This window comes from Sceloporus occidentalis, unplaced genomic scaffold (genome assembly GCF_023333645.1).
Source record: "Sceloporus occidentalis isolate IW3139 unplaced genomic scaffold, rSceOcc1.0.p SCAF_4, whole genome shotgun sequence".
NCBI classification, from domain to species: domain Eukaryota; kingdom Metazoa; phylum Chordata; class Lepidosauria; order Squamata; family Phrynosomatidae; genus Sceloporus; species Sceloporus occidentalis.
The window spans coordinates 38,094,165-38,120,350 of NW_028316984.1; the positions used below are offsets into that span (position 1 = coordinate 38,094,165).

A 26,186-nucleotide genomic window follows, 5' to 3' on the forward strand; every position below is an offset into this window, starting at 1 on the left:
CCAGGCAACATAAGGGGTGCTGCTGAAAAGTTCTCAGCCTGACCCACTTCCCAAAATCTTGTCACTGAAGCTTGAGTGTTCTTTTGTATTGTAAATTGCCAATTTGCAGGATTATAGCTCTAATGTCCGGATTTTTTCAGATCACTGACAGAACTATGTCAGTGAAAAGTGTGGAATTTTCAAGTGCTGAACTCCGAGCCATCATGAAGTCCGTCATACTCAACTGTGAAGAAGCAGTATGCCGATTTTCAGCATGGAGATTTTAAGACTGAAGATGCAGGAAGGTCTGGGAGGTCGTCAAGTATTAACTCCGTAAATTATTAAGCGTGTTCATAACCATATTTTGGGAGACTGGCAAATCTGTTAAAACAATTGCTGAGACACTAGAGAGATGAACATTTTAGGTTTATAATTCATGAGCAGCTGGCTATGCAAAAGATGTCAGCCAGGTGGAAACTGAGATGTTTGAAGCTGACCAGAAATGAAATTGAGTGGATACCTATAAGTTGATTTTGCAGCATTTTGAATGTTTTGGGGTTTGTTTTTGTTTTTAAATGATTCATCACTATAATCTGGAGACCGAACAACAGTCATTGTAGTGGCAGCACCCGGTTCTCTATGGCAGAAGAAATTCAAGACTCAAAGTTCAGCAGGAATGGTCATGGCCAGTTTTTTAGGATAAGGAAAGCAAGCCAAACAGTTAATACAGAATACTACTCTATCTTGCTGTGCCAATTAAAGGGTGATTGAAGAAAAAGGGGTAAGGGAAACTGCAGAATGCTGTTCTCTTTTTGCAGCATGATGCAGCTGATAACAGGGCTGGTAAGACAATGAACATTTTGAAGATTTGGGGTTTGAGTACATAGACCATCCACCCTACTGGAGTGTGGCTTTGGTGCAGCTTCCGGATTCTTAGGATGCATGCATCATTTAAATAGCATACCTCCAAAGAGACCTGAAGCAGCTTTATTTTGGCAGTCTGTAACAGGCCTATCTGACTATTTCCTGTTTCCAAACTTTAAAAAAAGTTTGAAAGGAATGAAATTTTTGAATTATTCAGAGCAGTATTTCAGTGAGCATACATCAGATGATGATGATGATTGGAAAGGTTAAAGAAACTTCAGAAATGATATGCCAAGTGCTTAGAACCTCAGGGCGGATGAGTGGAGTATTATGTAAGATTCATTGCTGTAGGTCATTTCCTTCTTGGTCAGGCCAAAAACTTTTCAGCACCCCCTTGTATATGGCATTTCAGCTGAGAAGAAGCAATCAGTTCACCATCAGCAAGTATTCTGTGCTGAGAGGAAAATAGACCCCCCTTATAGAAATCAATTTCTGTATTTGGCTTGGCATTAGAATGACATGCCTGGTGCCATATTTCACTGGCAAGAGAATGTGGTTCACATGCAAACCTGTCACAAAAGGTCTTCAAGAAATGTCCCAAGAAGAGTTTTCTGAAAGGTGAACTACTCCGTAACCATTATAATGTTACTATGTGACTTGCTTTTTATATGCCAAATTGGCATGTGGCTTCATGTTCAGTGTAGCAGAGTTCTATATAGCATTCAATCTAGACTTAAGTAGCCTTTATTGCATTATAAAAAATAGTTACAAAACTTTTACCTCCTTTTGCTCTGCAAAATAAGCGCAACAAATGGCAAATATTCAAATTTCAAATACATAGAATATCTTTGGCAATTAAAGTACCTGATAGTATCTGGTAAGATTCCCTCTACAAAGAGTCAGGTTATAATTATTACATATACAATTCATTCTTATTTACAATATGATATGTGTCAACTTTAATGAGAAGTCTATATATAGCTGTTGTACAGTCAGCCACCAATTTCATGCAACCACTGAAACAAATTAAAAAAAGGAAAATGCAGCCATTTTAAGTTTTCAGAAGGAGGGCTAGCATATTTTCAGCACTCGAATACTTGCCAAAACTGGAGACTGCCAATATATTTGGCAATTTCCTGGCAGTCATAAGATGGCCTTAGATTCCCCCACCAGACATCAATACTGATCAAATGACAGGGAGTATCACTTCTCAGAAGTTGGTATAATGGAAATTAGCCATGGAGGATATGCCAGGAAAAGGGTAGAGAACTCTCCTAGTTGCTTTCCACTGGCTTTGCTGGTTGAGACTTCTGGGAGTTCAAGTCCATACTGCACAATTCCTGTGCTACAATTCCATCCTGTGGAATTCTGGGATTTACAGGTTGGTTAGGTTCTTACAATTCTCTGCTAGAAAGCTCTACTGCATAGTTCACAATTTTGCAGGATGGAGCTGTTGTGGTAAAGCTAATAATGTAGTCTGGAAAGACAGATCATCACCCATTCTAGTTTACCTTCAATGTTTTCCTCATATTGGGGGAAGCTTTATTTCTGCCAGCAAATTAGCTGCTCAGGTGTGCAAACAAGATTTCTAGCACAGAAGGTTCACAGGAGTTATTTGCTTCCTCCTCCCCACAGAGGGCCTGCTCAGGAGAATGGTATTAATGCATACAGTTTAGTGTTTGACCACCTGAATCCATGCAAAATCTTTGCTTGGCTTTTTCTGGAAGAGACCTGGTGTACTAGTTAGAATGGTGAAACTGGACTATAGAGACATGGATTTGAACTGAAGCCTAGGGTTGTTAAAATGCTTTATACTGTTAATTCCCATCAGCATTCACTAGAGTAAAGGTGTTCTGAAATGAATATAAAAGATTAAAAATGAAAAGAATACCAACAAGTTCAAACCAGTGTGTTCACTTTTGGAATTTTGCCGAAGTGGGTGAAATAATACTAGTGGATCTTTAAAAAGAGACACATGAAACAGCAGGTTTGGCCCCCAATTTGCAGTTCCAATTATGATCTTTTCTACAAATCACATTTCCCTGTGAGTTGGAGACCCTGAAAATTTCTAAAATATACATGTACAACATTTGATAAACCTCCCTACATTTCCTGTTTTATGCCTCATGCCAAATTGCACATAGAACTGAAAACAGACAGTCCTTCTGGAAAGCTGTAATTTTTATAGTAATTTCAACAATACTGTTAAAACTGAAGCTTCTCTGAGATCATAAGCCAACCTACCCAAATTCTGACATTTTTTGAATTGCTATTGCTGCCAAAAAGAACTCCTTTAACAAGTAAGGGGCTATACAGACCGTCCCAAAGGGACAGCCTGCAGCTGCCCCTTTCCTGGCCGGATCAGGGCTGTGGCAGCCTCATGCCACGGGCCTTTTTGTGCCCTCCAAAGGGCGCCATAGCTGTGGCAATGCAGCTGTATGATGCCCCTTCGGTGCTTCATCATCTGGATGCAGCATCGGAGTCAAGCCATGATGCCACTGGAACACTGCATGGCATCATGATGCTCTGGGGGCAGAGTCAGGGCATCCAGCATGCCCTGACTCCACACACAGGCCAGCCGGTCTCTATAGGGCCCTACTTTCTAGCTTAATTATAAAGCCAGATTTGTTAATCGCATTATGATGCTGTAGTTGTTTTAGCTTAAAGAATTCCTAAACAAAGCATAACAGGACACCTACGGCTTGCTAGGTGTGTTATGTTTACAGTTAGAAGTGCCAATCTCTACTTGTGCAGCAGTTTTTTAGGAAGACAACTGTGATAGCACTTGTTTGATCTGGGGACAACACTGTTATGAGATGCTGGAGGGTCACATACTCCCATTTCACCACCTGTCTACCCCAATGGGGGTGTCAAATTTTGGGGGCTAAAAATGGCCAATAGCACATTCTAAACCCCAGGGACAGGCAACTACTTCCTGTTTGGAAAAAGTATCATTTGTGTCTTTTAGAAAAAGATGGTTCAGTAAGGTCTCTAGATGTAGCAAAATTGCCAGAGGCTTTGGGGGTGCTACTGGCCATTATTCAATGAAACATTTTGACCCCAAATCTTGTTTCTTGGGGGTGGGGCAAGGAGCACTGGGAAGGGCTGCAAGTGGCCCATGGCCCATACCCTACACACTCCTTCTACATGAATAAATTTGAGAAATACTCTTAGAAAACTGCTAAAAATGCTTTGGAGAGTTTTAAGCAAACGTTGTGTACTTCTCTGCACCCCATCTCAAATTAGCTTTCTTCCAGTATCTGCATTTTCTCTTTACTGTTCATTACTGATACTATTTCTAGAGAAATTTTACAAAGCCACCAATCACTTTAAAATGTCACTGGCAAATTTCCAGGCGTTTTGTCAGAAGCAAATACAACTGCCCATCAACGAATGGCAAACTAACATGTTGCATTTCAGTCCTTGTCTCAGTTGATCCAAAAATATAAGAACAGTCAAGCAATAAACATGGATTCTTCCAAAACTAAAAAAATTAACCAAGTATTATCAATTATTTGGAAATGCCAAACAGCATAATGCAAGCAAAAAGAAGATAGTCCTTGCCATGCTGCAAGATGTCCTGCTATGACAGCCACTGTCTTTACATGGTTGATCTTTGTCCAGCTTCATCAAGTTTAGCATTTCGCTTTCTAGCTGCAGCCTCACCACTGCATTCCACATCCAACTTATCTGCATTGCTGTAGTCTGCCATCGCTGATCCCTCTTCATTACCATCAAGTGTTCCCCCATTTCGCTGTAGGAGTTTTGAGTTCTGCTCTGGTGGGCGCTTCCAGTGTGGCCTTGTTGCCATCCACAAAACAACTGCACCAAAAACCAAAATGAGAAGCCCAAGTGTGTTGACAAACAGTGCTTCTTCTGGGGAAATGCTGTATCCAGGTGGTTTCCTGGTGGGAAAGAAAATTACTGTAAGATCAGAATTAGCAATGTTATTTAACACACACACGTACACACTAAAAATACTTACAAAACAAAAATAAGTTTTTCTGTAATTCCCATGAGTGCTGTGGCAATCACTGTTCCAAAAATGAGAAGACCCGAATAAACATGTATTGGCATAATGGTTGCCCGAAGAGAAGGAGGAGCAAAGGGAAGCAGGAAGACTGCAAAACCTAGAACAAGCTAAACACAGATAATATTTTGTTATTTCGTTTTCAAATGTTTTTTAAACACAAAGAACCCCAAGACACTTTAAAAATTAATTTGTTGTTACATGCCTTCAAGTCATTTTTGATTTATGGCATCCATAAGGCAAACATGTAGTGGGGTTTTCTTGGCATGATTTGTTCTGTCTTTGCCTTTCTCTGAAATTGAGAGAGTGTGATTTGCACAAGTGGGTTTCCATGGCTGAGCAAGGATCTGAACCCTGTTCTCCTGAGTCATAGTCCAATGCTCAAACTACTACACCATACTAGCTCTCTTTTAAAAATTAATGCTGTTAATTATTTATTCAATAAATATTTTAAAAATTAATACTGTGACATAAACTTAAATGGGTTTGAGTCACCTCAATCAAATAAATGAATGGTTAACTCAGATTGACTCATACTATAATTATACAAGTACAGCCAGAAGGGGATAAAATGATATTATTATGAAAGTGAGGCTGGAAGCCCAAGAAATGCTGGAGACTGGTGTGCTCTGTGACTATGACAAAGGCAAACAAGAACCAGTCAGAAGGGTAAAATATCAAATCACAATAGGTGCGACTGTGACCGATTCTCAACTTATTAACAGATAAACAAGATTAATAGTACAGAAGCATATCTAAAGAAGGGCAAATTATTTCCAGCAATTAGCTAGCTACTCCCAGTCATTCCAGAGCCCACTTCTGACAATGTAAAATCTGTAAATGAATTTGTATTCAACTTTAACACACCAGAAAATTCCCTTCACATGTCTGTTGTTCCTACTTATGTTTCTGAACAGGAGCTGAACAGAAAATATATCTATGCTTCTGTCCAGCTTCTTAAACATAGCTATACAGATAGGTTTTCTTATTCATTACATTAAGATACAAAGGCAATAACAATGTTTCTCAGCAATATTTATATGAGAAAGATGTTGAAAAACTCTTAAAGAGTGAAATTTGTTTTGAAAGACAGTCAGAATTAATGATTGGAATTGTTAAAACTTTGAAATAATAAAATGCAAGATCAGATTTCTTAACATTCATATTCTCTCTCTCTCTCTCTCCCTCTCCTGCTCCCCTTGGCTTTCCTCCAAAACTGGGACTTGAAGCAGGTTCCATGATTAAAAGAAATACTGTATAAGTAAAAACAAATGTATCAAAAACATACTGTGTATGTAAAAAAATTAAGATTAAAATAGTATTAATCTTCCTCTATAGGACAGCAGCATTGTCTTAAGAAAATATGAAAATAAAAATGTTTACTTTAAAGACCCAGTGCAGCAGCCACATAAATGCTAATCATCTTACACAACAGAGGAAAACTGGCTTTCATTCCAAGATCCTTAAAAAAACAACCCAAAAATGTGAAAGAGCAGAGCAAGGCTTGTCTAGCTTAAGTAACAAAACAATGGTTTCTTCTATTACTATCATAACATGCTCTTTATCCAGTATGAAATGGAGAGTGCAGTTGTCACTAGACGTTACTGCTGAACTTAGTCATCTTAAAATGGCATCTCAGCCCAAATAAATAAAGCTCCTATCAGCTAAAATCCTAGCTGACACATTCCTTGTGTGAGTCTTCAAACCAAAGAGCCAGCTGCAACACTAGAAAACTGGGCACTCTTCCATGGAGCCCACTTACCTGCTCTGAACGGGAATGAAGAATAAATGCTCATCCTCACAGTGGGTTTCACCATATAAACACTCTCTGGCATGCAAAATTTGGGGGGGGGGGGGAATAAATGGTCTGCAGCCTGTGCAGCATTCACTGGGTGGATAAATAACTTGGGGTACATCTGCACTATAGAAATAATGCAGTTTGACAGCATTTTAAGCACCATAGCACCATCCTATGGAATCCTCGGATCTGTAGTTTTAGAAGGTCTTTCACCTTCTCTGCCAGACTGTTGGTGCTTCACAAAACTCCAAATTCCAGGATTCTATAAGATGGAGCCATGGCAGTTAAAGTGGTGTTAAACTGCATTATTTGTGTACTGTAGATGCACCCTAGGACAGTAGTTCTCAACCAGTGATATAGGTACCACTATGGGACACAAAATTAGTTTAGGTAAGACACAGGTGTTTTAGTTACAGTAATAATAAGTATTCTCAATAATACTTCCGCATTTTAACATATCATTCTTCTGTTTTTTAACAGCCGTAACAATAAAATATATCCCCAATAGCTTTATGGTTTGCCATTATTTATGGAATTGCTATTGTTGTCTCTTTACTCCCAACAATACTATTGCTATATTTTTAGTCCTTAAAATTTACTATAAATGATAAATGTAATAAAATAATGCCTGTTCACATATGAAAATCTCATCCTTAAGGAAAGTTTCTGTCATATTCCTTGACAGACTGATTGGTGAGACTTAAGATAACAAAAGGTTGGGAATCATGGTTTTAGCTGTCATCTTTTTATGAAGAGCAAAGCCAGTAAGTTAACATTGCTGAAAAAGCTGATATGGACTAAAGAATGGATATAATTTTCTCCGTCCCTGCCTACATTCGAGGCCTATTCTTGAATTTTGGCTACAAGCGAACAGATGTTCATCACCACACTACCAATGAATGGGCAATTACTGCATATACTCGACTAGAAGTCGACTTCATGTATAAGTTGAGGACAAGTTCTGGGGCCAAAATTATGGATTTTGACATGACCCATAGATAGGTCGAGTGTTAAAACTTGGAGGCTCCTTCAGTATGTGTATATGAGCAGCATTCAATAGGAGGCTTCAGTCTTTCAGCCTTCACTGCTGAGACAGTTAATCACTAGGCAGGAGAGGGACTGTTAAACAAACAGCAATTAATCAATTATCAAGGACTATATCTGCTTGGCTCAGGACAGAAAGAAACTGCATGGGGAAATCTGAAAGAGCTGCTATCACATTACCATACTGACCCGTAAAGAAGTCGACCTGGGATTTTGGGGTCAATTTTGGGGCACAAATTTTTAAGACTTATAGATGAATATATAGGGTAGTTGTTTTTTGTGTTAGTCTTCTCAGGGCTGAAGTGATACTCTCCATACCTGTCTCCGTTTCTTCCCACTTTACCTTCAGAATGCGCCTGAAAAAATTCTGTGCCCCAAGTGACTTGAGAGCTTTTAAATTGCACATTCTCCCTTTCCTTTTCTACCATTTCAGATATATTGTCATTCTCCATTTATATGAAATACTCCTGATGTTATCAGTGAAGGCGATGAGAAGGAGACCTCTGCCTTTTAAACAACAGCACAAAACTGGAATAAACTTAAGGGAAGAAAATAATGGCAACTTTGCTTATGTGAAGAAATTACTTATGTAGTTTAAACTGATTGTTTTCAACAATCAAGTTTATTAGGCCAGCTCTATATTTACTTAGAGGTGGATCATCTATTGTAAGTGCAAGCAAAGTTCACTGAGTGTGGGGAGATATAATATACAGCACTTTTATTTGGCATTAATACATTATTTTATTTTTTGATAAAATTACATTTCTTTAGCCACTTCCTAATTGTTGACCCTGTACTGTAGTGTGTCATGAATTTCATTAATCTCTTACTGCTATTTTGAAAACCTGACAATCCTAATATTATATAATATCATGATACACACACATGCACCCAGAGAATGAAACAGAGAGTACTGTATTTATTGATTTGGTTTTATGTCTGATCTTCCGTTAATAAAAATGGCTTTTCTGAGGCTTCCCTGCAAATGCTTCTGTGATGGAAGGAAAGCGGGACGCCTTTATGACATTTCAGAAGTGCGACGGATGATCCCACCTCCAGCGCTTCTGAAACATTTGGGCAACACTTCAGAAATGTTTGGGCAGTGGTAACTGCCCTGTGTGATAAACTCCATAGCCTGAAGGTGATTTTATACACAACATTTTTTAATACTTTTGTGCATGAAACCAAGGTTCTGTACACTGAACCATCAAAAAGCAAAGGTGTCACTATCTCAGCCATCCATGTGGATGATTTTGGAATATTTCAGATTTTGGAATTCAGGATAAGAGAGACTCAAGCTTCACCATGTACCAAACGCTGGGGGGACTGGTCTGCTGTGTGCAGCTGCTGCTTGCTCTTCTTGCTCATACACTGAATGAATTTAAATACAGAATCTGAGGAACCCCATATGACCACAATAAAGGGCAGCTTTTTTGGCCCCTAAATGTGTATGTACCTTCAAGTCCCCTGTCAACTTACTGCAACCTCATGAATTTCATAAGGTTTTCTTAGGCAAGGTGGTTTTGTCAGTTCCTTTCTCTGAAATATAGCCTACAGCACTTGGTATTCATTGGCAGTCTCCTATCCAAGTACTAACCAAGGCTGGCTGTGCTTCGCTTTGAAAATCAGATGGGATCTGGTACCTTGAAGATATAAGTCTATATAATATGTTGTTGTAAAATCAAAATGTCTTTATCAGACCAGACTCAAAATTAGAGCTTTCTCTCAGATCCATCATTACAGCATAAGTTTTATGTTTACACTCATTCTGTGCCCAATGCACATTATAGATCAGGTCAAATTCCAGCTTCCCCATAACTTAACACCTTGATCCAACTGTAGCTTCTGAGCCTAGCCTACTTCATAGGGTTTTAGGAAAACTTTTTATTAGGATTCTGTGTATATTATTTTTTCATACCAAAAGAAGCAACTGGAGTCACATGGATGGACCCCCTGATGTCTCCTTTGCTGCTACATTTTAAGCATCCCTCCAATAAAACATAAAATGGCTGCTGCAACCTTCTTGTACTTGCCTTAATGGGAAGGGCAATACTCTGTCCCCTGCTCTCCTGGGGGGGGGGGGAGGGAAAGCATGCAATTGAGTACAAAGCTTTAAATGTTGGCTAAAAAGACAGCTTTGAAGTCTTTGCAGCTGGCTGTTTAGGGGTGAAAAAGAAAAGGGAATCTGGGAATTCTTAGGAGAGGATAAACTGGGAATGCAATAACCCAGCTGATCTGTGACTGCTGTAAGTTATGCTTATGGAAACAGTAGTCCAAAACATTTGCAAAGTATCAGGCAGCCTATCCTGATGTGCAGCATAATATTTGAAATCCACCCAGTACTTAACAGCATTTTACTCCCCCATTAGTAAGCTTGTACACTGGGCCTCATTTTGATTTCTTCCCATCAACTACCTCTCAGCCATGATTCTTTAAGATTGCTGACAACAGAGTTTCACATTTATCCATATTTTCCAACCTTTGGGGATCCTGTGGTGTCACCTTCAAGATGTTAGCAAACTACCCCCATAACTTCCTGATTACCAGGAAGAGCAAGCATGTTTGTTTTGTCAGGTTCTTGAATTAATGACTGCATAACAGAAAGCCAATCTGCCTAAAGATAACTTACATATTTACATAATTTATTCTGTTTACAGAGAATACTGTATTTGGCTTACTGGAGTACAAAATTTTGTGTTTGAGCAGTGGTAAACAGAAATCCTCAATTAAAGCAACACACACACAGAGGCCACTCAGCTGTGAAAACATATTGTTAATAAAGATAAAACAAGACATCTTATTCCACCTCTGAGTTTACATATGGTGTCTGACCTGTAGAGCATAAAGAATGACAGCAGTCAATCCAATCCAGCTGTGCAGACTGTACATATTAGGAATCTTCTTAGCATTATGGAAATCAAAAACAGCCACCAGAGAAATAATTGCAAGAATCAGAGCAATCGTATTTAACCCAGCATGGATTAATTTCATCAGGAATTTGCTGCATTTCCAGGTCCATGGTAACCTGTACACAATAATTGCTAGAGACGGGTAAAAACAGAAGAATGCATGAGTTTAGAAAACAATCCACTTTGTTTAAAATGCCTTTTCCCTTACTCAAATTATATTTATCAGCTTTTGAGAATTGAGCTAGGCAAAGCTGGCAAGTGGTCACAGGCAACTGAAGAGCCCAGCCCTACTGAAGAAGGGGTATCTGATTTTTACAGGAAAAAAGTACATAATATGACATTTCTCTCGGACACCTGTTACAAAAGAAGGGTATCATGCAGCAATAGAACATGCCACCAAGTTAAGACTTTCCATTTCCTTTGGTCCATTCCATCCATGATCCCCCTTCTCTTTTTAAAATTCCCTTTCAATTGATTTTCAGGAAAGGGCACTGATTCCTTTTAGTACCTGTATCCAGAGCTCAGAAACATTAATTTTTGGAGAATACCTTCTGGGAACTGTAGTTTTGTAGGACATTTAAGCTTCTCTCTCAGAGAGCTGTGGTGCCACAACAAATTATGACTCCTAGGATTCCACAGCATGGAGCCATGGCAGTTAATATGTTATCAACCTGGATTATTCTGTAGTGCAGATGCAGCCTGTGATTCCTACATTTATTTAGAGACCTCCATGATGTGTAAACTTAAATTAAAACTGTTAAGAAGCAGTAATTTAAATGCTCCAAATCAGGTTTTTCCATTATATTGTTTATACATCTGCTGGTCAAAAAAGCAAATTAACTGATTACTATAATATGCTCGCTTCCAACTATTAAATATATATATTTATTTAAAAACAATGCAGATGCAAAAAAAAAAAAGGGGGGGGAATAGAGCTCAAAGCAAACTATATGCTGGCATATAGGAGAACCTATTTTGACATCCAAGCATCTAAAACTGGAGCCTCTTGGCACATTTGGAAACCTGGAAAACTTACGTCCATCCCTACAAAATAACTGTTGTAGAAGCCATAAGGTCAAACTAGATATGCTTAGCATGTATTCAAAAGAGATGCTCCTTCTGGTGGTGAAAGACATCTGTCATAGCATGTGCCTTTGTCACCCAAATATTGTTTTATTTAGTATGCTTTATTTTATGATTAGTCATTAAAAGGTAAAGACAGACATAATTTGGAATCCGGACTGGTGAGGCACCTATCTCTCAGGTTACCTCACTGTGGGAAGAAACAAACAGATTTACCAGAAAGACAATGCACTCTCTTTAATATCGACCCTCTTTCAAGGCAGAGAATTCTAATTACTTCACCAAACTACAAATTCCAGGATTCCACAGCATACAGCAATTACAGTTAAAGTTGGATTCAATTATTATAATGATATAGGCTCAGTACAGACTGCAGGTTTGTGGCAGCCTGGGGCCAATTCTAGGGTTCCGGAGCGTGCAGCATCCGCACACTCTGGAACCCTAGCATGTATGGATAACGCCATCTTTATGCGGTGCTGGCCATACGGGATGTGCATGCATGATACAAGTGCGGCACTGCGCCTGCACCTCCAGGTGCCACGCTTCCGTCATGGACGTGTGACAGTGCGCCAATGGTGCACTGATGACGGCATCCGCACGCGCCAAGAACCCGTTTTTTCTGGGTTCTTTTTGGTCCGGAGAGACGCTGCGTGGTTTGGCTGCTGCGGTATCCCCCTGGAGGAAAACTGGGTGCCTCCAGCCTACAATTTCAGGGCGGTATGTAGATTCTCTCAACTTCTTATTAGTATTGAGCAGGCCACAGGCCATGGTCATTTCAGGCTAATCAGTTGTTTAGCAATCTGTAGATTCTGTGATGAGTAATTTGGTGCTAGAAGCTGGGAATCATACTAATCAGTACAAGATTAGTACATGAAACAAAGACAGTGAAATCTAAAAACCAAGAAAGTTTTCCTATGGTTTTGCTCTTTGTAGTTCTTCAGAAGTACTGACAATTGAGAATATTTCTTGGAGATTAAATGTCTCAGGAAGCCCAAACCCAGACTATTTTCTTTTCTCTTAGTACGTTTCCCAAATGGGCCAGGAAGGAAATTCTAGAGGTGAACAGAAATGTTCAAGTTGCTCACAAATATAGGTAGCTTTTAGTATTAAGAAAGATACTGTACATACCTAGTGGTGGTGGGGAAGGAGGGAGTGAAGTAGGTGTTTTGACAAATAGAAATGAACAGTCTTACCTGTAAGGCTCTAAATCCTTATAAAATTCTCTAAATTATGTACAGTGCATGCCAAGGACTACACGTCTACCCTATAAGTCATAAAGAAAACTCTGTTCTCTAATGGAATGTCCTGGAACGTGAACCAACGTATATTTCTTTATGCTATAGGAAGCACAATATTGACATTTTAAGACTTCTTTTCAAGTTAACCATACATACATATTTTTACAGTTTCACAGCTCCCACTCTCCTATTGCTCTGCCACCATGGAAGAAAAGCACATTCAACCCAAGATGGTAGCTTTGTTTTGAGTGCTGTAACAGGTTGACAAGACACTTTTAATCACAGTGGAATAAGAGAACAAACTAGCACTTTCATGCAGTCAGGCCTATGTTTGCATTCAAGTAAATTCTTTGGGATTAAATCTAGTGGGATGGACTCCTTAGCAAATGTGCACACGTGTCTAACTTTACAGCACAATATTCTATGTGTCTTAGAGCTGTTAAAATAAAGAACACATGTCCTGTAAAGAGGGAGAAAAAGCTGTGCTCAAATCTCTTTGCAAAATACATTTCTCCATCACTGTTAATAATGTTCCCATTTATCCTGTAAAGAAAGTATGTGGACTTGATTTAATTTTTAATTCTTGTCTGAACTGTAGCAAAACCATGTCACATTTGGTGTTTTTTTTTTTGTTGCCAAAATCAGCCCTTTTCTTTCGGCTTTCTCTGTAAAGACTTTAGTTCATGTCTTGGCCATTTCTCACCTTGATTGTGGTAATCTTCTTTTGACTGCTCTTCCGTTTATTTTTATTTCGGCCATATGGTTTCTATTCAACATTTTAATGTTAAGACTATCTTTTTGGCCATTCATTTGATCATGTTACTGCACCTTGGATATTTCTTTGTTGGTTGCCTATTCCTTTTAGGATTCAGGGCAAGGTATTTGCTTTAATTTTTAAGGCCCTGCATGACCTAGCTCTTCTGTCTTTCAGTCCTCATTTCTTTTAACCAGCCTGCTTGAATCTGTGTTCTAGGAACTCTAGGCTTCAGCCAAGGGTTTCCTCTTCTATGGCTCAACAGCCTTCCCCCCCCCCCCCCCCCCACTTGATGCATCAAACTCCAAGAATTGCCTGGCTGAACATTTGTGGACTGCTTCTTCCCCTACTGCTGTCCCTCACTGTTTCTGAATCTCACTTAAAGACCTTGTTTTCCGAGGCTTTTGAAATTTGAGTTTAATATTGTTTTATACTTTTGTATATTTTGATTTTACACACACACATACACGTTTGTTGTGTGCTTTCAAATTGTTTGCAACTTATGCTGACCCCTAAGGCAAACCTATCACAGGGTTTTCTGGGTCTGAGATTATGTGACTCACCCAAGGTCACCCAGTGGATTTCCATCTTGAGTGGGCAACTGAACTATGATTTCCACAGTCGTAGTCCAACACTCAAACTGCTACAGCATGCTAGCTTTCTCTCCCTCATACATATCTTCATTTATTTATATAGCACCATCAGTGCACATGGCCCTTTACAAAGTATATCTACAACCAATAAAAAACAGCCAGCCCTGCCAGTTTGTTATATACTACATTGCATTGCTTTCTGTATTTCTATCTGGATAATTTGTTTTACAACAGTGTTACATTTGTTTTATATTTGTATTCCACCTTCCTTCCCATGTATGTTAAACTGTACATCTTTGGCTAGGCTGGCTGTTTTTTGTTGATTGCAGTTTTATTTTTTGTAAAGTACCATGTACACCAATGGTGCTATATAAATAAATGATGATGATGATACTCTCCCCATTCCATCAAATGTCTTATTATTAAAAACCTTTTAGCATTATCTAATCACAATGCCAAACATTAATTAAAAATATTTCCGTTACAGTTCACATTCTTTTGTCCCTGGCAAGTATGAAAGCACAAACAACACTGTTGTTTGATGACATGTGAATTGCTTTCATGTACACATAAAGACATATATTATATGAATCTATTTACTGTTATTATTGTGTGCCATCTACTATATTTAATATGGGTCAATATATAAATAGAGGTGAATACATAATGAAAAATGGAAGGGTAGTTTAGCTCATAGCAGGAACTTGGCTGACTGCTAAGAAATAACTCATGGTTCAGCTGTTTCCTTTTTCACATCATCTTCTGCTTCTCTAAGAAAACTCAATCCTCTCTTTGTTTTCTTCCTAGGCAATTTTATTATTGTCGTCTTGTGTAAATAGTGTCGAGTTTCTTTTATGATCAGTACTTACTCCATTTCAGTCACACCCCAGTGTTGTAGTTAAAGAAGCAGGACTCCCAGAGCTGAAGCACAGGGACTTTTTCATTGGTAGAAATGATATCATCTGCCAGCTCCTTCAGGCTTTCCTGTTTTCTCAAAGTTTAGTCAAGGGTCAATGCACTATTCATTAGACTGCCAGCATGCTATTCTGTGACTGTCAGCTGATCCTAATATATTCAGCAACAAACTGGCCTGCATTTGTGGGCTCTCCTCAGGGGCATGGCTATGGGGACTGTCATGATAAGCCCCTGCACTTCAAGGTTTACCATTATGCTGGGAGTGGGAATCATACAGTCCTCTCCTGATGTTGAGTCAGATTTCCAGGATTCCTCACCATTCTCTATGATGGCTAGGGCTGCCGGGAGTTATAGTCCAACAACATCTAGAAGGCAGCATGAGCTTTATGTCTTGGATCACTTCTCAAAGTAATTATCTCTTCTTATCTAAATGACAGCTTTGTTATATGGCAAAAGCTTTATGCAACCATGTACTTACAGTAGTATGTTTATAAAACTTCCAAAAAATAGCTAAATAGTTTCTTTGGACAGAGTCTGAGTGGTGTTGTGGCTTACGTATTCAGCTAGAACTGTGAAAATGAGAGCTCAAATCTCTGCTCAGCCATGGTAACTCATTGGGTGTCCTTGGGCAAGTCATACACTCTCAGACTCAAAGGAAAGCAATAACAAGCCCTCTTGAACAAATCTTGATGTGATAGGTTTGCCATAAATTGGAAACAACTTGAAGGCACACAACGGGGGGGGGGGAGGGGGAGGATATGGATGCGGGGAATGCTTCGGCTGGGGAGGGAGAGGGTAATGCCTGCATGAGCGGTGCTCCCATTGAGGTGGTGTGGGGCAGGGGGAGGTATGGCAGTAGGAGAGTGGACTTGCGTTACAGAGGAAGGCGAGATCGATGCGTCATATCTATCTCTCCTTCCTGTCCCCCTCCTAACCAAAAGGACCTGAGGGTCACTCCAACCGTGCTACAAACCCTGTCTCTGCTCCTGTGCAATGCCAGGTCAATTAACAACAAGACCCACATCATCCACGATCTGCTGGAGGATAGTAAGTGTGACCTGGCTTGCATTACTGAAGCCTGGCTCAGGCCTGAGGGCGATGCTGTGTGGGCGCAGGCCCTCCCTGCTGGGTTTTCGGTGAAGGACCAGTCCAGGGTAGGTGGGCGGGGTGTGTGTGGCCTTGGTACATAAGAACACCTTGTCTCTCACCAGGAACCACATCCGTCAAACTTCTCTTATCGAGTGTATTTACTTGACCCTGAAGGCTAGGGACAGTCTAGGGATTTTGTTGGTGTATCGGCCACCCCGTGCGCTAACAGACTCCCTTAATGAGCTGACACAGTTGGTCTCGGAGCTGTTGCTGGAATCACCCAGGCTACTTGTCCTGGGTGATTTCAACATCCCCTTCGCGGCCAACTATGTTCCATCCGGTGCGGCTTGGGATTTCATGGATACCACGGCGGCCATGGGCCTGTCCCAGTTGATCACGGGTCCAACGCATTTTGCGGGTAATACACTGGATTTGGTCTTTTGTACGGATGCGGAAAATCCGTGGGCGGAAATAACTAATATTTCCCCCCTGTCATGGATGGATCATTTCCTCGTGGAGGCAAAAATCAAGGCTCCTACCCAGATCCCCCCCGGGGGTGGTGGACCTATTAGGATGGTCCACCCTCGAAGGCTGATGGAACCCAGAAGGTTCCAAGAAGCCTTAGAGGGGCACATGGTTGGAGGTGACGGCGACTCTGTTGATGCCCTGACTGGTATCTGGGATACCAGTCTCTCTAGGGCTATAAACAAGATCCCAAGCGCCCTCTCAGGCCTGCTTCCAAACGTAAGCCCTGGTATACGGAAGATCTCCGGGCGAGGAAGCGGGTTCTGCGATGGCTAGAGCATCGCTGGCGGAAACACCTACGCTTAGCCGACAAGGCTCTCCTAGACCGCCTTTTGGAGGACTACGGAGAGGCGATACGAGCAGCTAAGAACTCGTTCTATGGTGCTCATGTCGCGTCCGCGGAGTCGCGTCCAGCAGAGTTGTTCAGGGTAGTCAGGGAGCTAACTCAGCTCCCTCCTGCCCCGAACCAGATCCTTGAACCTTCTAAGGCCTGCTGTGACCAGTTTAACAACTTCTTTGCGGATAAAACCTCTCGGATAAGCGAAGGTCTTAACACCGGCATTAGGGCAGAACCTAGGGTAGAGGTATCCAAAGCCTCCGTGGATTCCATTAAACTGGATCAGTTTGAGTTGGTTAGTACCGATGATGTGGACAAGATCTTTAGAAGCGTTCGGAAGACAACCTGCTCTCTCGATCCCTGTCCCTCATGGCTAGCGGCTCAGGGGGGACCGGTGGTAACCTCGCTGTTACACCGGATTATTAATACATCTTTGAGGGAGGGGCAATTTCCATCCAGCTTAAAATTGGCCATTGTAAAACCGCTGTTAAAAAAGCCCTCCCTCGACCCCCTGATGCATAATAATTATCGGCCAGTTTCGCTACTGCCATTTTTGGGGAAGGTGATCGAGAGGGCGGTTGCAATCCAGCTTCAATCGATCTTGGATGAAATGGATTATCTGGACCCATTTCAAACCGGCTTTCGGGCGGGCTATGGGGTTGAGACGGCCATGGTCGCCTTGGTCGATGATCTCCGTCTGGGCATCGACAGGGGTAGCGTGTCCCTGTTGGTGCTCTTGGACATCTCAGCGGCTTTCGATACCATAGACCATGGTATCCTTCTGGAGCGCCTGGCAGAGGTGGGAATCGTGGGCACTGCGCTCCAGTGGTTCCGATCCTACCTCTCTGGGAGGTTCCAGATGGTGCAGCTGGGAGACGTGTGCTCCGATAAGAGGGCCCTTGTATCTGGGGTCCCTCAAGGAGCCATTCTGTCTCCCATGCTTTTCAACATTTAAATGAAACCGCTGGGAGAGATCATCCGGAGACATGGGACGCGGGGTTATCAGTATGCTGATGACACCCAAATAGTCTTCTCTATGTCTCCGACTGATGCAGTGACTGAGGATGGCGTCTCTCCTCTCGTGGCCTGTCTGGAGTCAGTAATGGGCTGGATGAGGGAAAACCGACTCAAGCTGAATCCAGAGAAAACGGAGGTGCTCGTGATAGGTTCTCCTGGCCCGGGGATGGCGGTGGTTCCACCTGTCCTGAACGGGATCACGCTTCCCGTGAAGGACTCTGTACGCAGTCTGGGGGTGCTCCTTGACTCGTCGCTCCACCTTACATCTCAGGTGGATGCGACAGTCAGGAGCATCTGTTATCAGCTTCGGCTGATTCGCCAGCTGCGTCCCTACCTGGGCCAGAAGGACCTTGAAACGGTAGTACATGCTCTGGTAACCTCTCGATTGGATTTCTGCAACGCGCTCTACATGGGGCAACCCTTGTACCAAACCCGGAAGTTACAACTGGTACAGAATATGGCAGCCAGACTGGTCACTGGCATATCCAGGGTCAGCCATATAACACCAGTGCTTAAAGATCTGCACTGGCTGCCTATTCGCTTCCGGGCGCAATACAAGGTGTTGGTTATAACCTATAAAGCCCTAAATGGCTTGGGCCCAGGATACCTAGAGGACCACCTCTCCCCATACAATCCGCCCCGCACACTCAGAACATCTGGACAGCAGCTATTGAGAGTCCCTGGGGCAAGATTGGCCTCCACATCTAGGAGGACCTTTACCATCTCGGCCCCAACCCTCTGGAATTCGCTGCCCGGAGAGCTCCGCTCGGCCACCTCCCTAACCCAGTTCAAGAAGGGATTAAAAACCTTCTTGTTCAAGCTAGCATTCCCAGACACAGGCTCCAGTTAGTCTTCCCCCCCCCCCCCCCCGACAGCAGTGGTATGCTGGCCAGAACCGGTTTTTAATTGTGATTTTAACTGTAATTTGTTGTTTATTTCATGTATGCATTATGTATTGTGTTTTGAATGATGCTGTTCACCGCCCTGATTGCAAGAAGGGCGGTATAAAAATAAAACTTTTATTTTATTTATTTATTAACAAAGTTGAATTGGTATACCCAATGCAGTGATAAAATAAGAATTGCAGAACCATGGGGAAAACTAATTGCTTGGTAATAGTGAGATCAAAATAAAATAGCTGAGGAAGTAAAAAAACATCTTAATCATAGCAAGCATTGCTTAATACCACCCTTTATCCTTGTCTTACATGCCACTCCCATCACAACCTCTATAGAAACTTTTAAACAGAATAATGCTACTGTTGTGTGCCTTCAGGTTGTTTCTGATTTTGCAGAGCTGGGATTTGAACCCTAGTCTTCCAGAATCCTAGTCCAACACTCCAAGCATGACACCACGCTGGCTCTGTCTCAACCAAATACTATAAATGTAAAACTATTTTAATTATAAAAAAGAAGGTGCACCCAACTCTATTTGTAAATAAGAAAAAAATGTGTGGAGGGGTTTTCTTTGTAAATAAGAAAAGTGTGTGTGTCTGTGGGGGGGATGCTCCAAGTTTTACAAATCACTTTTTGCAAACATTTAGACAACAGAGTTAATTGCTAAATGAGATACCAATGTGATTATTTTCAGCTGATCCTGTTAAGTGCTGGTATATAAAGACTGTATGGGTCAGGGTAGGCTGTTTGACAGATGTAGCTTCCTGTTTGAGCTGGCCCAGGCTCTGAGATCATCAGGAGCGGCTCTTCTATCAGTCCCATCACAACACAAGGACGTTTGGTGGACATGTGAGAGAAGGCCTTATGAGTCGCTGCCCCTAGACTCTGAAACTCCTTCCCGGAGAGGCCAGAATGGCCCCCCTCCTTGTTGTCTTCCTGTTGGCAAGCTAAGATATTTTTATTCAGGCAGACTTTCTAAAAGAAAGTTTTTAAAGAACTGTTTTCAATAGCTTGCATTTTTTTAAACTGGAGTGCGATTGCTTCAAGATTGTAAACAGTTTAAATACATTTTATGGTGCACTATTTGTATGTTTTTAATTGTGCTGCTCTTTTACATTGTGAGCCTCTTTGAGTCTGAATTTGGGGGGGAGGAAGTGGGAGAATAATAATAATTAATAATAAATAACTTTTTATGCTTAAACACAAAAAAGATGAGTGATATATCTCTTACCATTCTTGTTACGTCTTTAGGAATTCTTCCCCTCCCTCCTGCTTCCAATACGACAATAATTTAACTAATCTAAAGTACTGGTAATCAAATCAATCCCCAACTGCAAAGGAATCAAGAGCTCAAAAGCTCTAAGTGTTCAAATCAAATGTTCATGTGCCTGACACTAGTAAAAACAGAAACCACAGAAAATGCTTCATTGCACAACAGAAACAGGCTGAATCCAGATGTGATGACTCTGCCACTGAAAATGCAGAGTCATTATGAAAAATGTGAATTCTGCCTTCTTTGATTCACATATTATAACACAGGGCTGAACACCTTCCAAACAAACTAGTAAAATGTGAGCTAGACAAGGTAACTGTTATATGGATTTGTAATTGGTTGACCAGCTGAACCAGCCAATTAGAAAGAGAGGAAACATATCCATAACCATGTTGGCCATATAGCAAAGTACAATAACATCCAAAATCCACAAAACAGTGATACTTTTATCAGGACAACCAAAGGGCATAAAATGCATAAAATATATGTTGCAAGCTTTTGAAGCTCCACTCGCTTCTTCTTTAGACAAAAGTGTTAATGGAATTTAAGCTTTCTAGATTTTAAAATACTTTATCGCCATGGAATTTAATCAAAATATATTACGGGAAACAACAGTTTGAAATCATTGACCAAACACTAAGTATTGCCATTAAGTTCTGTTAGAAGTTCTAAGAATAAAAATATCATTAAAAAATACTTTATCTGCCAGTACCACATGGCCAGCAGGAGCAGCCTGCCTGCATAGATATCCCTCCATACAACAACAACATTTTGACAAACTGAAGGCCTGTGATTGACATCATCAATATTTTTCTCCTGTATGATTTTTAACTCGTTTGCCTGATGATGAAGCCAGTGGGACTTCCAAAGCTTGCAACATATATTTTATGCATTTTGGTGGGACCAACTAATGTATTGCTGTTTTGTGGGTTTTGAATGTTACTGTACTTTGAAAGAGGAAATTTCGGTTAATCTCAAAAGGTACTACAAGATCTCTTTTGCATCATGTATATCACTCATTTTTGGTTGGCCTAATAACGAATGGTATTGCTGTTTTATGGATTTGGGATGTTATTGTACTTTGAAAGAGATGAAGTTAGTCTCAAAGGTGTTAAAAGATCTCTTTGCATCATGTATTTTGAGCATTTTTTGGTTAGCCCAGTACAGATATCACCGTTCGTAGATTTTGGATGTTACTGTACTTTACTGTATGGCCAACACAGATTTATCACATGGGGGCTGTACTTCTCCTTACTCATTTTGATAAGTTATCATCTATAAACAGTATAGATGTGTGGCCCCTTATTTTGCTCTTTATTGATATTATTTGTAAAAATACTATTGTGAATAACTTGTCTTGTGGTTAATTACTAGGTACAGAATTACTTGTGAGGAGCATATTCTATTACATGTTGATGTGAGAAAAGTATTGCATATTGCATGTAGTATATGAATTAAGAGGTGGGTACTTACACAATTTCTATGTTGTCTTTTATATAGGTTTGCTATGAAACTTTGTATCTGTACTACATGTCTCATAATATTTCTATCATTGGTATGTCTTATTATAGACACTGTGATTTATGTTGACATTAGTAACAATGCAGTGGGCCCTAGGTATCTGCTGGGTGGGTTACAGGATCCCTCATGGATACCAGAATTCATGGATGCTCATCTTGCTAAATACAATGGGTAGTAACACAATGTCCCTTATATAAAATGGGGAAAAAAACAAGGTTTGCTTTCTGGAATGGATATGTTTTGAATATTTTCAAGCCATGGATGCTTAAATCTGTGGATATGGAATCTGTGGATATGGAAGGCTAACTGTATTACAAAGTATGTAGAGAGATCTTGTAGCCCCTTTGAGACTCACTGAAAGAAAGAAGTTGGCAGCGTGAGCTTTCCTAGACTTGTGCCTCTTCCTCAGATGCATTTGGGTCTATAGCTGTGTTAGTCTGTAGAGTCAGTATGTAGAGAGATCTTGTACCCTCTATTGTTGTTGTTGCTAACTGCCTTCAACTCATGGCGACTTTATGGATGAGACAAATGCTCTGCTTAGTTCCTGCAATCCCATAAAACCCATGACCTCCTTAATAGAGTCCATTCATCTGGCATGAGGCCTTCCTCTCTTCCTGCTTCCCTCCACCTTTCCCAGCATCATTGTCTTTTGCAATGAGTCCTTCCTTCTCATGATGTGCCCAAAGTCCAACATCCTCAGTTTGGTCATCTTGGCTTCCAGGGAAGTTTCTGTCTTGATCTGCTGTAGTGTATCCTCTGAGACTCACTGAGAGAAAGAAGTTGGCAGCATGAGTTTTTCTAGACTTCAGCCTACTTCCTCAGATGCATTTGGACAAAAGAAGAAGTAGATTTAGGTCTAGGAAAGCTCATGCTGCCAACTTCTTTCTCTCGGTTAGGGCCAAAACAGACTGCAGAAATAATCCAGTTTGAGGTCACTTTAATTGTCCTGGCTCAGTGCTTGGGAAATTGGGGAAGTGTAGTTTGTGGTAGTACCAGGGCTCTCCAACAGAGCAGGCTCAATGTCTCACAAAACTACAGTTCCTAGCATTCCCTAGCACTGCGCCAGGACAGTTAAAGTGGTCTCAAACTGGATTATTTCCGCAGTGTTGTTTTGGTCCTTAGTCTCAGAGTTTATCACATGAAGGAGATCAGGAGTTTACCCTGTGAATATCCCAGAAAAGTTGCATAATTATGTGTAACGATTTCACACGTCACACAAGACCCACCATTAAAATGTTCACAAAGAAGCATTAATGTGCATCTTTTTTTACTTTGGGGGATATCAGTGACAATGCAACTCCGGTATCACTTTATCTGCGGAATAGTGTGTGATGATCATTCACGCAATTACTCACCGTTTTTGCTTTATTTGCGGGATGCTTTAAATGTGCTTTAACCTCTCTTTAATGCCAAAATTAGCCCCATTGTGATAAAGTCCTGGGGAAGCTCATGCTGCCAACTTTTTTCTCTTATAGTTTTCTGTGGGTTTTTCTGTCTATGTGGCCATGTTCTAGAAGAGTTTATTCCTGAGGATGCATTCTCTGAAGATGCCAGTCACAGCTGCTGGCACAACATTAGGAATAAACTCTTCTAGAACATGGGCCACATAGCCTGAAAAACCCACAAAAAACTATGGAGGCCGGCCATGAAAGCCTTTGGCTTCACATTTTTTCCTCTCAGTCAGGGCAAAACAGACTGGAGAAATAATCCATCTTGAGACCACTTTAATTGCCTTGGCTCAGTGCTGGGGAGATTCTGGAAAGTGTAGTTTATTGTGGCACCAGAGCTCTCTCTGAGAGAGAAGGCTCAATGTCTCACAAAACTACAGTTCCCAGCATTCCCCAGCGTTGAGCCAGGGCAGTTAAAGTGGTCTCAAGAGGGATTATTATTTCTGCAGTGTTGTTTTGGCCCTTAGCCTCAGAGAGGCTCCATGATTAAGCCTGGAGCTTAGGCTAAGCGGGCAGAGGGGCCAAAGAAGCCCTCAAGGAGCCTAGTTTTCCCGCCAAGGGAAAAAGGGCGCCAAGAACGAAGGAGACCCGGCCATTTCTCCTCAGTTGCGTTGTTGTGTTTATCTCCCTCCTCCTTCCCTCCTCTGCCCCACTTCGGCTGTGGGAGCCCCAAAAGGGGGCAAGGGTCGCCCTGGGACCAAATAATCCTCCCCACAAAGGACGGGGAGGAGGCACCACAAAATGGGGGCCATTCCAGAAAAACGGACAGCAGGGCCAAAGTTGGAAAACATTCACAGAGAAAAGCAAATTCATGTTTCCTCCTCAAAAGGGAGGGGCGTTTGGGGCAGAAATGTAGGACGTGTCCTGGGAAAGGAGGACGCCCCTGGTCACCCCCAAAAAGGAGGACATTCCAGAAAAAGGGAGAGCATGGCCAAATGAAGGCTCCAACACTCCTATAAAGAGAACTGTATGATGCTGAAAAGGGAGGGAGGGAGGGCATTCAAGATGAACAAAGCTCAAGTCAAAGCGCTCTTCTTGGACGTGTGAATGCCACGCTTCCTGGGCTGCTCCAAAGGGCAGAGGAATGTAGGGAAAGCTCATGGAAGTGTGCATGCCATGTTCAAAGGGGAGGACTTGTCACACAAAAAGGAGGACATGACCAAAGACAAAGCTAAAGGCACTCCAACTAGAAGTGTAAATGCCCTGCTTCTTAGCCAGGCTCAAAGGGGAGGACGTTTCAGAAAAAGGAGGACAGGACTAAAGAAAGAGTTAAAATACTCAGTAGGAGTATCATACTTGTATTGGTTGTTTTTAGCCCCTTTCTTTAGTCGTGTCCTCCCTTTCTCTGCAATGTCCTCCGCTCTGAGCCTGGCGAGGAAGCGTGGCATTTACACTTCTGTTGAAATAAGAGAGCCAAAAACACTGAATGGAAGTCTGATGTCTCCATTGAGTGTCTTTAGCCCTTTTCTTTGGGCATGTCCTCCTTTTCGTGGAATGTCCTCCCTTTGGAGCCTGGCTGAGAAGCAGGGCATTTACCCTTCCTTCGTGGAGTGTGGCCATGCATGCTCCTTGGTCCTGGCTCGAGAGGGAGGGCAGAGGGCTGGAATGTAGGACGCGTCCTGGGAAAGGAGGAGGACGCTGTCGAAGCAGCAAGGGCTGTCCTTACCGATGCCCTGGACGAAGACGAACCCGGTGAGGATGAGGACCGGGTGCCAGTTGAACTCGGCGGCCGCCCCGTCCCAGCCCAGCCCCTCTCGGTAGTGGAGCACCCAGACCAGGGCGAAGACCACCGAGAGGAAGCCCAGCGCCACCGCGGAGCCCAGCAGCCCCAGGAACACACCGTAGCCCTCCATCGCCAAATACGGATGCTGCCTCTGGTGCTAATGCTGCTGCTGCTGCTGCTGTGCCCAGAACCAAAACAACAAAGTCGGACGGTGGGGCGGCCAGGGATCCTCCCCTGGTTCCCTCCCCCAAGAAGAAGGGGACCAGCAGGACCTCCCAGTCCCAGGAGGAGGAGGAGGAGGAGGAGGAGGATCGATCAGCCAGCCCCCAAGGCCTCCAAGGCTAGCTATTCCTCCTTGGAAAGGCTTCCTCTCTTGGAACTTAGGGTCCCTTCCCTGAAGGGAAGCCCAGCCAGACTGACCAGACAGTCCTCCTTTTCCAGGACATGTTCATCATCATCATCATCATCAAGCTTTATTTATAAAGCACTCTAAATTTACACAGGGAGAGTGACCAGACAGTCCTCCTTTTCCAGGACAGGTCCATCATCATCATCATCATCATCATCATCATCATCGCTATATCATCATTACACAGCGCTGTACATACAATCAGCTATTTAAAAAAAGAAAAAAAGAATAGAATAAAATAAAATAAATGTGCCTATATGGCGCACATGCTACAAAAATAGTCAGACATAACGCATACTAATACATATTGACATTTAAATAATAATAATAATAATAATAAGTAAAATAATAATAAAATATAGCAAACAGCAAATAAAAATAACAATGTTTGAAGGGATGTCATACTGAGGATGATGGAGCAAGACTGTTTTCTACTGCTCCAGAGAATAGGAGCCAGAGCAATGACAATAATAAATAAACAAATAAACAAATAATAAAACTTTTATTTGTACCCCGCTTTTTGTTAAAACAATCAAAGCGGGGTTACAAAATGATACAGAAATATATACCAAGTATCCACCCCTAAAAAAAGAATTAAACAATTTAGGATTAAAATTACATACATAATACAGAAAAGTTAAAACAATAACTGTGGGCAGAGTGTAAACTGCAGGAAAAGAGATTCCAGCTCAAGATTAGGAGGAACTTCCTGAGAGTAAGGGCTGTTGGAAAGTGGAACAC

General features: G+C 41.6%; 1 protein-coding gene across 2 annotated transcripts; it reads right to left on the reverse strand.

The window, feature by feature from the left end:
- Positions 1-1,571: 1,571 nt before the first annotated feature.
- CYBRD1 (cytochrome b reductase 1) lies at positions 1,572-25,254 on the reverse strand. 2 transcript variants are annotated; one of them, XM_089519764.1, is made up of 4 exons: positions 24,980-25,254; positions 10,548-10,756; positions 4,829-4,983; positions 1,572-4,748 (listed from the first exon to the last, which is right to left on the reverse strand). In XM_089519764.1, the coding sequence occupies exons 1-4, from the start codon at positions 25,164-25,166 to the stop codon at positions 4,445-4,447; spliced, it is 855 nt and encodes a 284-aa protein (XP_089375890.1). In that variant the 5' UTR covers positions 25,167-25,254; the 3' UTR covers positions 1,572-4,444. The 2 variants fall into 2 exon arrangements, with proteins under 2 accessions (XP_089375890.1, XP_089375891.1); XM_089519765.1 differs by having other exon boundaries at positions 25,154-25,241.
- Positions 25,255-26,186: the final 932 nt, after the last annotated feature.